Source organism: Citrus clementina, unplaced genomic scaffold, assembly GCF_000493195.1.
Source record: "Citrus clementina cultivar Clemenules unplaced genomic scaffold, Citrus_clementina_v1.0 scaffold_6, whole genome shotgun sequence".
NCBI classification, from domain to species: Eukaryota; Viridiplantae; Streptophyta; class Magnoliopsida; order Sapindales; family Rutaceae; genus Citrus; species Citrus x clementina.
Genome location: NW_006262139.1, coordinates 19,552,247 through 19,563,203, shown reverse-complemented (window position 1 = coordinate 19,563,203; position 10,957 = coordinate 19,552,247). Strand labels below are relative to the sequence as shown.

Genomic DNA, 10,957 nt, shown 5'->3' with positions numbered 1-10,957 from the left:
ATTTTCATCTAAATTCTCCCACAACTTCTCTCAACATGCATCTCTCAAAATTTCTGACTTGGCCACAAATAGACCGATTAATTAGAGAGAATATTAATTAACCGGTGACTTTGAAAATGAAGATGGCAATAGGAAACATCAAGAGAATATAAAATTGGTAACGAAATTATCATTAATATATAACATCAATTAAACTGAGTCACGAAACATTCGATATCTTGAATTAAATAAACAATATAAACTTGATTGAAAAACGCATCAACAACCACTAGAAGATGAAAGATAACAAAGAAGAAAGAAACACAAATTGAGTAAATAGCGACCACATGATCGCTGAAGCATCATTAATGAAACTGGTTCATTTCCTATCTATAGATACACAGACCAAAAGAAGTAACCAAAAAAGGGGGGAGGTGGGGAGCTTATATTATGAACAATATGATGCTGCTCCAATACAACTTTTAAAAGAATTATGATCTAATCTGATTGAATATACCCAACAGAAGGCTGAACTGAACTGTGAAAACACTAAAATGAGCTGATCTTTACAAAAGTAGGCACTCGAAATTCAACAAGAAAGCATGTCGTTGTTCTGGCATACCCGGATCCAGCATTTAAGAAACTTTGAAGGCTGTCCATAAATGCAAAACACTCAAGTTACTTAAATACCTTCTTCCCCAAGCCAGAGTCTTGCATCATTGCTACAAACTCACTGTAATCAATGCGACCATCCTGCAAGGAGGACAAAAGGGGTAATCGTAAGTGTTAAAGGTAATGTAAGCAATATTTTTGTTCCTAAGAACGTGAAGAAGCAATTGGCACATAAGGCTTTTACATTATCTTGGTCAACTTCGCGTATTATATCTTCTAATTGCGTATCATCTAAGCCAAACTGTTGACAGGCTGTTTGGAGTTCATCTGGGGTAATGTAACCGCTACCATCTTTGTCGAAGTATGAGAAGGCTGCATACATGTGATCTTCCCTCTGGATTTTGTTTAGATGAAGCATTGCAGCTATGAATTCGCCATAGTCCATTGTACCACTGTTGTCAATATCTCCCTGAAATTTTTCGAAGTGAAATCAGTGAGACCACAATGGAATGGATTTAGGCTAATTCAGTGCTATGGTAGCTCTGATTCTTCCTCCTTACATGCATAAATTTCCCCTTATAATATAAAACAAACACCTACCGCTTGCATTAACCCGTCAATTTCAGAATCCATGAGATTAGCACCAACTCTTTGCAAACCCTTCTTCAGTTCCTCAAGAGTGATATACCCGCTGTTATCTGTGTCTATCATCTTGAACATTTCTTTAAGTCCTGCAATTTCCTCTTCGGATAGGCTTTCAGCAATGACCTATAAAAATGTGCAAGTATTTGTTTTAAGAAGATTAACTCAAATTGGCAAGTCACAACCCAGAGGATCTCAATGAAATTGAAGAACAAGTGTGAGAACTAGAGTTGCTAACTCTGATGGCTATTTTCTTGAGTTTGTTCATGGCAGAAAATTGCTTCAGGCGAGAGAGAACAGCTGAATCTAGAGGTTTATCCGGAGCTACACCACCAACCTGAACCCAAGGGTGGCCTGCACAAGAATGAAAGGACCATTAAATTCATTGCTAATAGCTCAAAAATGGATCAAATGCAAAGAACAAACTTATGTAGTTAAAATGAAAGACTGACTTTTACAAAGTTCATGTATCATACAACCTTTAAGAAATTTCAAAATTGTTGTAAGAAAATTAGATGACAAAGACTCACACAGAACTTCATGTGCTGTCAAACGCTTCTTGGGGTCCCTTACAAGCATTCTGCGAACCAGATCTTTTGCACTATCAGATATACTAGGCCATGGTTCTGATACAAAGTCAAGATCACCTTTCAAAACCTGCTCGAATATTCCTTGCTCCGTTTCTGATCGACGAAACAACATAGCGAAATAAGAAATTATATGTCATACACCTGGAATCATTTAAAAAAAAAAAGGCAGAAGTTATTAAGTTTTGAATGATTAGATTCTCACCATCCCAAAATGGAGGGACTCCACTCAGCAAAATGTAAACGATCACCCCGGCACTCCACACATCACATTGTGGACCATAATGCTTCCGCAACACTTCTGGGGCGACGTAATAAGGGCTTCCCACCACATCCGAAAACGTTTCACCTGCAAGAATGAATAATCAGTTCTCAGAAACACAAACAAGGATTTTGATACACAAACGATGAAGAAAGTAACGTAATTTTGGTTAGTTCCAGAAGCGAAGGTTATGATGAGACTCTATGCTGGCTAAAGACAGCGATAATCATAAGAAGAGGATATTGGCAAGGTGGAACTTAACTGCATTTAGCAATCCAAAAGCAAAAGCATTGAATTAATAAGAACGTAATTTATAGAACCTTAAGGCATAAACTAAGAACTGATATATTCTTATACATGGACACTTTTCCGAAGCTACTTGAGCACATTGTTAATTTCACAACTAGTCACCGTTAGTTAAAGAGCAATAGCAGAATATATTACAGAATGCCAAATTGAAGTCAATGACCGGACCAAATAATGTAATTCTCACAGCTTAGAACCAGGTTAATTATTGATATTAACAGTCATCATGCAACACGATCCCCAATGGGAGGTACTGCTACTTTATTAGGCCACAATGAGCCGGGTTCATTTAGGTTTCTCACAAGCCTAGTTTGTAATACACTTTGCCTCTGCTTTTGAAAGAAAAGAAAATGAAGCCTAAGCCAAACTGCAAACGTAAGTCCTTTTCGAGATCAGCTATAAGGTATTCAACTTAACTCGTGTACAATAACCTGCGAAAATCTGACAATCAAACTGCGGATTATGGAAGAAGATTATCACACCACATATTGAATTAGCCACAAAAATGCCACAGCTACCATGCACCAATTGTATCCATTGACTACCATACCAAGGGCCAAAATATCTTTGCAGACATTACTCCAAAAATGGCTTTGACGATAGTTTCTCAGTTTCCCCAGATGTCAAGACTGACTGACAAGTGATTCCTTGGATAAATCAGAAGAAGTCTAGGACTTCAGAAATCAGAATCTATCACTTCAAAACTACATGAATGTGTGGCCAAAAACTACAGTTGTTCAAAAGAGTGCTTGAGCATAATTTCTCTGTTCCTCCAAATACCAAGACTAACTAATAAATGCTTCCTCGGAGGAATTTGCTTCAAAAAGAGAAACAAGACTACTGAATATATATTTATCAGTTCATAGAAAGCCAAGACCATTTATATCTCTCTATTTCCTTAGCCCTTTTAGCTGACTATTCCCGCAATTGATAACTAGCCCACCTCAAGGATAATGGGTTTAATCTACAATTTCTGATCCCTGAAGCTATCAATCGACAAGTACATGGCAGAAAAAATGATGGAATCATTCAGATTAAGAAAGAAAATAGATAAGGGTCACTATACATTCATAATAAAGGCAAAATTGAGTCTTCGAAATGCTATACTTTGCTTAAAATGAACACACAAATGAAATTAAATTGACCAACCTGGCCTAAAGAACATTGATAGTCCAAAATCTATGGTTTTAAGTGGCGCCTCCTCTTGTTGGTTGATAAAAAGAAAATTTTCAGGCTTCAAATCTCTATGCATAACACCTAATGAATGACAAGCTTCAACAACACCAACTATAATCCGCGTTAGATCAGCTGCCTTTCTCTCCGTGTAATGCCCTCTCTGTATAATCCTATCAAAAAGCTCTCCCCCGGCGCAGAGCTCCATCACAACATGAACTGCAACAGCATCTTCATAAGCCCCAACAATCTGAATCACATTCGGGTGACCCGCCAAGTGATGCATTATCCGAATTTCTCTTCTTACATCTTCAACATCTTCCTCTGTCGTTAACTTTCTCTTTGCTATAGATTTACAAGCAAATTCTTTCTGGGTTGCTTTCTCTACACACAAAAACGTTGTTCCGAATTGCCCTTGCCCTAACTTGCGTCCCAAACTATACATTTCTTTCAGATTCCCTGTCTTCCTTCCTAATACCGATCCAACTTGCAACCCGGCACTCGAAATCCGTTTCACATGTGCAGGTTTCTTGGATTGTTCTTGTTGTTGCTGTGGCGCTGGTGCCGGTGGTTGTCTGTTATTGTTAATTTTGACAGGAGGAGGAGGCGTGCTTTGAATCGGCGTCGGCGCCGGCGCTGGTGCTGTATCAGAAGCTTTTGACTGATCTTTTGCTTTTAGGGATCGCTCAGTATTGTCAGAGGGTTCATTTTTAGGAGGCGGTGGCAGCCTATCTTCCGGCGGACGCGTCCGCCACACGGCTGCCGTGACAGATTGCAAGAATCCATTGCTGTTAAGATTTGGTCCTACACATGTATTCCCCATCAAAATATTAATTCTCTTAGCTTAGATCATCACCCTCTCTTTCTCCTTTTAATTCCATCATCTCAAAATTTATCAAACAAAGAAAAATACAAATATAAATAATAATTCCAAATCTTGCTAAGAACATAGAATGAGAATCAAGAATGGAGACGCCATGGACAACAGAACAGGGTTGTTCTTCCGAGAGAGGGAGTGTTTATCGGCCAAGAATCCATTATCTTCCATTACTTGCTATTATGATTATGATTTGTAAATGTACTTAATTTTTTTTTAATGGTTTTATTCTTTTGGGGTTACGTTAACATTTTAATGCATGCATGGTAAGGTCAAAATGGTACTAATTATGAATACATTTGAATGTAGCAGTACTAGTACTAATTATTCTCTTTCAATTTATATATGGTAAGGTCAAAATGGTGTAACCGGATAAAAATATCAATTAACCTTGTATATTTTGTATTTAGAAACGATAATCTAAGTAAATTACTTCTTTGGCCAGGAATGGAAAATTTTCTCAAAAAAAAAAAAAATTCCGCATTAATATTTTTAAGGTATTGCATTAAAAATTTACTGATTTAGAAAAAATTAAATGGAATTATTAAATCACGTGTATTACCACCTGCCTATCGGATGGTTCCAAATAAATTGATTTATTAAATAAATTCCTTGGATATTTAAACCAATGACACTACTGCTCACATGATATCAACAACTCTTGTATTAGGGATGACAAAATACTTCACGGTTTTAGAGCCCTATGAGGCCCTATCCCAAATAGGGTGAATTTTATATAATTTTTAGAGAATTTGAGAAAAATAATCCTCAAATTCTTAATGGGGTGAGATTTAATTTTGTACTCCCTATACCACCCCCACCCCAATCACCATTATATATGAATATTTTTTTATATTTTTGTTCAATAATTTTGTTTTATCAATTACAATGTTAATTATTTTTTATTTTCACATTATATAAATAGGCTATAACTAAAATAAAACCCTACATTATAATTCTTATTCAACCTTAGGACATTATTTTGCTTTCTTTTCTCCCTCAATGTGTTGCTTTCTTCAAATATTTTTTAGTTTTGATATTATTTCAAGATATTGTTTCAACATTTTGGAGATTTTTTAATATAGTTTAAATACTTTATAATATGTGATTTTATTTAAGTCTCTAATTTTTAATTTATTAAAATCATTTATTCATATCTACTACAAAATAAGTAAATAGAAAATGGGGTGAATTTATTGGGGGATAGGGTGGGAAATGGGGTCGAAATTTTTAATGGGGTGGGGAATGGGGTAGGCCTACCCACTCCCACCCCATTGCCATCCCTATCTTCTATCATCATACGACTTGCTCGACTCGATTAATTTTGTATTAGGACAAGAATACTATCAACCTAAACAAATATTTAAAATTAATTGATTATAGTGATACAAAGGATAGATCTTCTTCTAAGATTTAAACTTGAGTGATTATTTAAAGGGAAATTATCCTTGCACCACATTTATTTTGTTTTATATTCATCAAAGCACCACAAAATTCTAACATGTTCTTTGCACCATATTTCTTTTGAAATTTGTATCAATTAGCCACTTTTACACTAACATCGTTAAACAATTTAAACGAAATGATAACTTTACTCCTAAATAAATTAAAATACCATTTTATCTTATAAAACTTTGAAAAAAATTATAATTATAAAAATACCCCTAAATTTTAAAAAAATAAATCCAAAATAGAGGTGCTCAACTGATTTTTATTAAATTTATATTTTACAAAATTTTAATAATTATTTTTACTAAAAATTTATAATTTTGCAAAATTTTAATAAAAAATAACTGAATTTTATTTATTAAAAATTATAATTTTACAAAATTTTATTGAAATAACTGAATTTATTTATTAAAAAATAAATCCAAAATTTTTAATAATTTAGGGATTTTTTATTAAATCCCAAAATTTTGTAATTATTTCTATAATTATAATTTTTATTAAAAATAAAAATTCTAATTTTGGATTTATTTCTTTATTAAATGTAGGGGTGTTTTTATAATTATAATTTTTTTATTTTTAAATTTTTTATAAGATAAAATAATCTTTTAATTTGTTTAGGGGTAAAATTATCATTTCGTTTAAATTATTTAACGGTGTTAGTGTAAAAGTGGCTAATTGATACAAATTTCAAAAGATAGGTGGTGTAAAGAACATGTTAGAATTTTATGATGGTTAGATGAACATAAAATAAAAGAAAAATGGTGCAATAATAATTTTCCTTATTTAAATAAAACTACTTAAAAACCATTCGGTTAAACTCCAAAAGACTAGCTAGGTATATTTAAATTGTAACTAGAAAATAAGCGATAATATTATTTTGCTTTTAAATTTGTATTGTCATTCTAATGTCTAATTGAGTTATATAAGCGGTTATTATTCTCTTGAGTTGGGCACTTAATTGTGTTACAAGTTTGGATATGTACGTTATCATGCATTGGAATTAATGATTTGAGATACCTTAATTACGCTGCAAGATTAAAAGAAACTGAATACAACTAATAACAGATGTTACTAAAAAAGTTAGCGGACCCCAGGATCTTAGAAGGTACGTAAACGCACATCAAAGAAAACGGCCGGGGGGAAAAAATTATGAGTGGCATTGATCACTTTTTTCTTTCAAAAGCAAATTATCTCTAAACCTGATCTTTTTGTGTATGTATGTGGCTTCTATTTGACAGACGAAAATATTGCAGGTCAAAAAGAAAGCTTGATTGTCGTCGCATAGATAACCTAATTGACGAACTAATTAATAATTAATCAGGTTCTGTGTATCGAAGAATTCAAGCTTTCAAATTAATTTTCAGTGTTTTGAAATCTTTAATTATCTCGTCTTTGCTAAATTGAAAAAGAAGAAGCAAAGGCTTACATAAAATACAAAAAGGGTAGACATTATTTTTGACTTGACTGATGGTTGGATATATAGAAGACTTCGTCACGCACTATTTATCCTCTCGCTTTTGAATTTTGCTTGTTCAAGTCAAGATTGAAAAATTATTAGTTAGTAAACAAACTTGTTGACAAAAGGGCCGGCAAAAATTATACCTGCAGCATAAACAGAAATATTCTACTACAAATTGACCTATTCAAACTAAGACCGGGTTCTTGTCATTTTTCTTTTGGACTGGCTCGTCAACCTCACTACATGTATAAATTCATCTGCGATTTATGCATATTTCAACTCACATACCGAGATCATATTAACTACTTCTTGCAATACGTACGTTAAAGAGAATATGTCGATGATTTCTTTCACTACTACTAGTGAAGACGACGATAGTCGGATGTTGAAATTTCCGGCGGTGAAGCGAAAAAAGTTACAGGGTCCAAGGCCAGCCGCTTTGAAGATAGGCAAATGCTCCGATTCTTCAAAGATTATAAAGAAGCCACCAATTCATCAAAAACGTTCTCCTGTGGTTATTTATTTGGTTTCCCCCAAGATTATTCACGTAAGGCCCGAAGAATTCATGGGGCTAGTTCAAAGACTTACTGGAAATCAAGCAGCAACATCATCATCATCATCTTTGTCGTCAAATATTGAGTGTTCGGAGAATATTCAAGCTGCTGTTGTCAGTGATGAAGTCAATTTTGGACATGGTCACGATGATCATCATTTTATACGTCAAGCTCATGAGTGTGTGTCTTCATCATCACCGTCGGGTTTGGCTGCTTTTTCTAGCTTATGTATAGATATTTGTTCCAACTGGGATGACTTTTAATTGGGAGATCATTGATTGAGCTGCATCACTTCTGTGTTTTCCGAAATGCATCTTGGCAATAAGCTAGCTAGAGTATGAAATATTTGTAAAGAAAATTAGGGCGGAAGTTTGCTAGCTAGCAAGCTGGCTGCAAGTTGCATGCACTTGTATTAATAATGAATTTCAAATTCGATGTCTTGTTATGTACCCGTTTCTTTGCTGATTTTGTAATCAAGTCTTAGTAATTATTTTGTTTGTTTGCTTCAACTCTTACTTTTGGAAAGAGAAGCTAAGAGAGTTATTTAATTAAAACCAGCAGAGAAATACAAGTAAAATAAACAAATCAATACCAACAAAGTGTTGGCTCCACTGGCAATGGAGTCCCCTTAAGTGGCTTGACTGGGTTTGCTCCCCAGTTCGAGTCGCAGGGAAATCGCCTTTGTTGGGAGAATCTGTGCCTCCCGGTTCGAGCGGAAACTTCTAGTCTGGGTTGTGGTACGGGCTTAAAGGTGCCTCCCACAGTTGGGGCCCTCCCCAGGATACCTCGTGATTAATATAAAAAAAAAAATAAACAAATCAATAACTAACGGCTAAAGGTCACATATATATATAAGTTCTTCTAAATGAATGACTATTTGTACATATATGTATATTACCGTCTTAGTATGATTTAGTGCACACCATTATTGACATATTACCATGACTTATGCGCGATACTGTTACATAACAAGATCCTAACCCCATTGACAAATGAATTGAAGCTTAATTAACAAATGAAATGTGTGGCCAATTTTTTTTTATTTATTCTACGATTTTATTAAAAAAAATAAACAGAAGCACAATAATAAGGCAAGTGTTAAGTTACATTACATGTAAGTTAACGGGATTCCAATAATAAAGATAAACTCTTAAAGGAAAATACTTATTGTCACGGAGACTAAGAGAAGGCTGAGAGAAACGACCTCTGTTGCTGTCGTTTCGCCTCTTTCCTCTTTCAAGGTTTGTGACAATTTTTTAATGTTAAAAAAAGAAAAGTGAAAGTGACAAAAGCTGTGGGGATCACCTGAGGTTTGGGCCGTCTCTTGGCGCAGAGAGAATTTTATATCGCTGAAAATATTAAAAATATAGAGAAAATGACAAACTAACTCGTCCTTTTATGGAGCAATTGAAAACGACATGCATCAAAGTGTTCTTTACTCATCCTCACTTCCTCCCCTTTACTTACTCACCCTCACTCACGAGTGCTACTAGTTCCTCACTTTCTTACGGCTACCACAACCAACATCACACTTGACGCAAACACGGAAGCACATTTTGCTTAATACTCCTGGGAGCAATTTTACACAAATTCTCCAAGAGTCCGATCTAGATCCAGAAGCAAAACCCAAAGCTTGTAATTACTTAATTATAAAGAATGATTTTTTTTATTTTAAATATTATTTTCTGTTATATCAGTAACAATAGAAATATACCTGCATTTTGCTTAATATTCTTGGAAGTAATTTACTAATTAAATGATAACAATAAATAATAATAAAAAATTTATTTGATTTAGAAATGTTTTAAATTTAAATTTTTGCTGGACTAAAATTATGTAAATATTTATAATAATTTATTCTTAATACAAATGTTAATTATTTTGTAGAAATATAAAATTTGGAAAGAGGTCGAAGTCGAAGATGTACAACCGGAAAAATATGAGTCAATTCTTGGTATGTTATTTGATAGTAATGAGGAAATGTGGACACTTTACAAAGATTATGCTAAACAATAGGGGCTTCATGTGAATAAGCTAACTAGTAAGAGAGGGAGTGATGAGAATGTAAAATACACGACATTTGCATGCGACCGTAGCAGCAAGTCGGAAAGTAAATCTACTAATACGTTGAAGCCAAAACTTATTGTGAAAATTGGTTGTGATGCTATAATTAAGAGTTGTGTAAATGAAGATGAAAAATAGATTCTTCGAACTTTAAACCTTTAACACAATCATGGATTGAGTCTGGATAAAGATTGCAGAAATCTTGTTGACAAAGCTAGGCGATTACTGTTTAAAGAATGAAATGCTATGACAATTCTAAAATACTTCTAGAAAAAGCAAGCAAAATGCAAAAGTTTTTTTTTTTGTTTTACATTGATTTAGATGAGCAAGATTGATTAAGGAATGTATTTTGGGTAGATGCCAATGTTTCAGCAAAAAAACTCAATGATTAATAAGATATGAGATGGAGAAGCAAGATGAAGATGCATACACTCTTTCTAAGTTTAAAGAATTTCAAAAAAAATTAATTGCACTGATGTATTGTGATGTAGTTAATTATGTGGGATCAGTATATGAAATCAATGAATCATATGGGTAAGGAAAGAAAAGAAACTTTGAGGTTGTTTTTGAAGAAGTTGAGTGTGAAGTTAGCTGCATTTGTTCAAAGTTTCAATTTAAGAGGATTTTTTGTAGACATGTCCTTATAGTGTTGATACGTAACGGTGTTGAATTACTTCCAGAAATGTACATTTTATCAAGGTGGAGGAAAGATGTGAGGAGATCCTATAGCAAGGTGAAAGTTAGTTATAATGTGTAACATTTATCTTTTCAACATAACAGATATGATCAAATGTGTATTGCTTTCTCTGAGGTTGCAGACATAGCTGTTGATGATGAAAGTAGTTACAAATTTGTATTGTATTGGATTAATAATGCACTGAAAGATCTGTCGAAGCAAATTCGGTGTGCAATTGTGAAAACAATTGTTTCACCTACAACTGCTACAGGTGACATAAGTTGTAGCATTAACACTATTTTTGAAGATGTAATCAA

At 33.8% G+C, this 10,957-nt stretch overlaps 2 protein-coding genes across 2 annotated transcripts; one reads left to right on the top strand and one right to left on the bottom strand.

Moving 5' to 3' along the window:
* Positions 1-258: 258 nt before the first annotated feature.
* On the bottom strand, positions 259-4,410 carry LOC18038463 (calcium-dependent protein kinase 20). Its single transcript, XM_006429938.2, has 8 exons — positions 3,538-4,410; positions 2,026-2,169; positions 1,764-1,916; positions 1,472-1,587; positions 1,192-1,359; positions 836-1,060; positions 670-732; positions 259-369 (listed from the first exon to the last, which is right to left on the bottom strand). The coding sequence occupies exons 1-8, from the start codon at positions 4,382-4,384 to the stop codon at positions 259-261; spliced, it is 1,827 nt and encodes a 608-aa protein (XP_006430001.2). The 5' UTR covers positions 4,385-4,410.
* Positions 4,411-7,680: 3,270 nt separating this feature from the next.
* On the top strand, positions 7,681-8,163 carry LOC18038236 (VQ motif-containing protein 8, chloroplastic). The gene has a single exon (XM_006429937.1). It carries the CDS (start codon positions 7,681-7,683, stop codon positions 8,161-8,163), a length of 483 nt encoding a protein of 160 aa, XP_006430000.1.
* Positions 8,164-10,957: the final 2,794 nt, after the last annotated feature.

Bases quoted from the DNA above. Each gene is read 5' to 3' on its own strand.
- LOC18038463 (XM_006429938.2), bottom strand. From the start codon at position 4,384: ATGGGGAATACATGTGTAGGACCAAATCTTAACAGCAATGGATTCTTG. The intron at 1,588-1,763 runs GTGAGTCTTTGT...ATTCTTGTGCAG, and splicing joins GACAGCACATGAAGTTCTGT to GCCACCCTTGGGTTCAGGTT. The intron at 1,360-1,471 runs GTTAGCAACTCT...ACATTTTTATAG, and splicing joins TCAAGAAAATAGCCATCAGA to GTCATTGCTGAAAGCCTATC.
- LOC18038236 (XM_006429937.1), top strand. From the start codon at position 7,681: ATGTCGATGATTTCTTTCACTACTACTAGTGAAGACGACGATAGTCGG.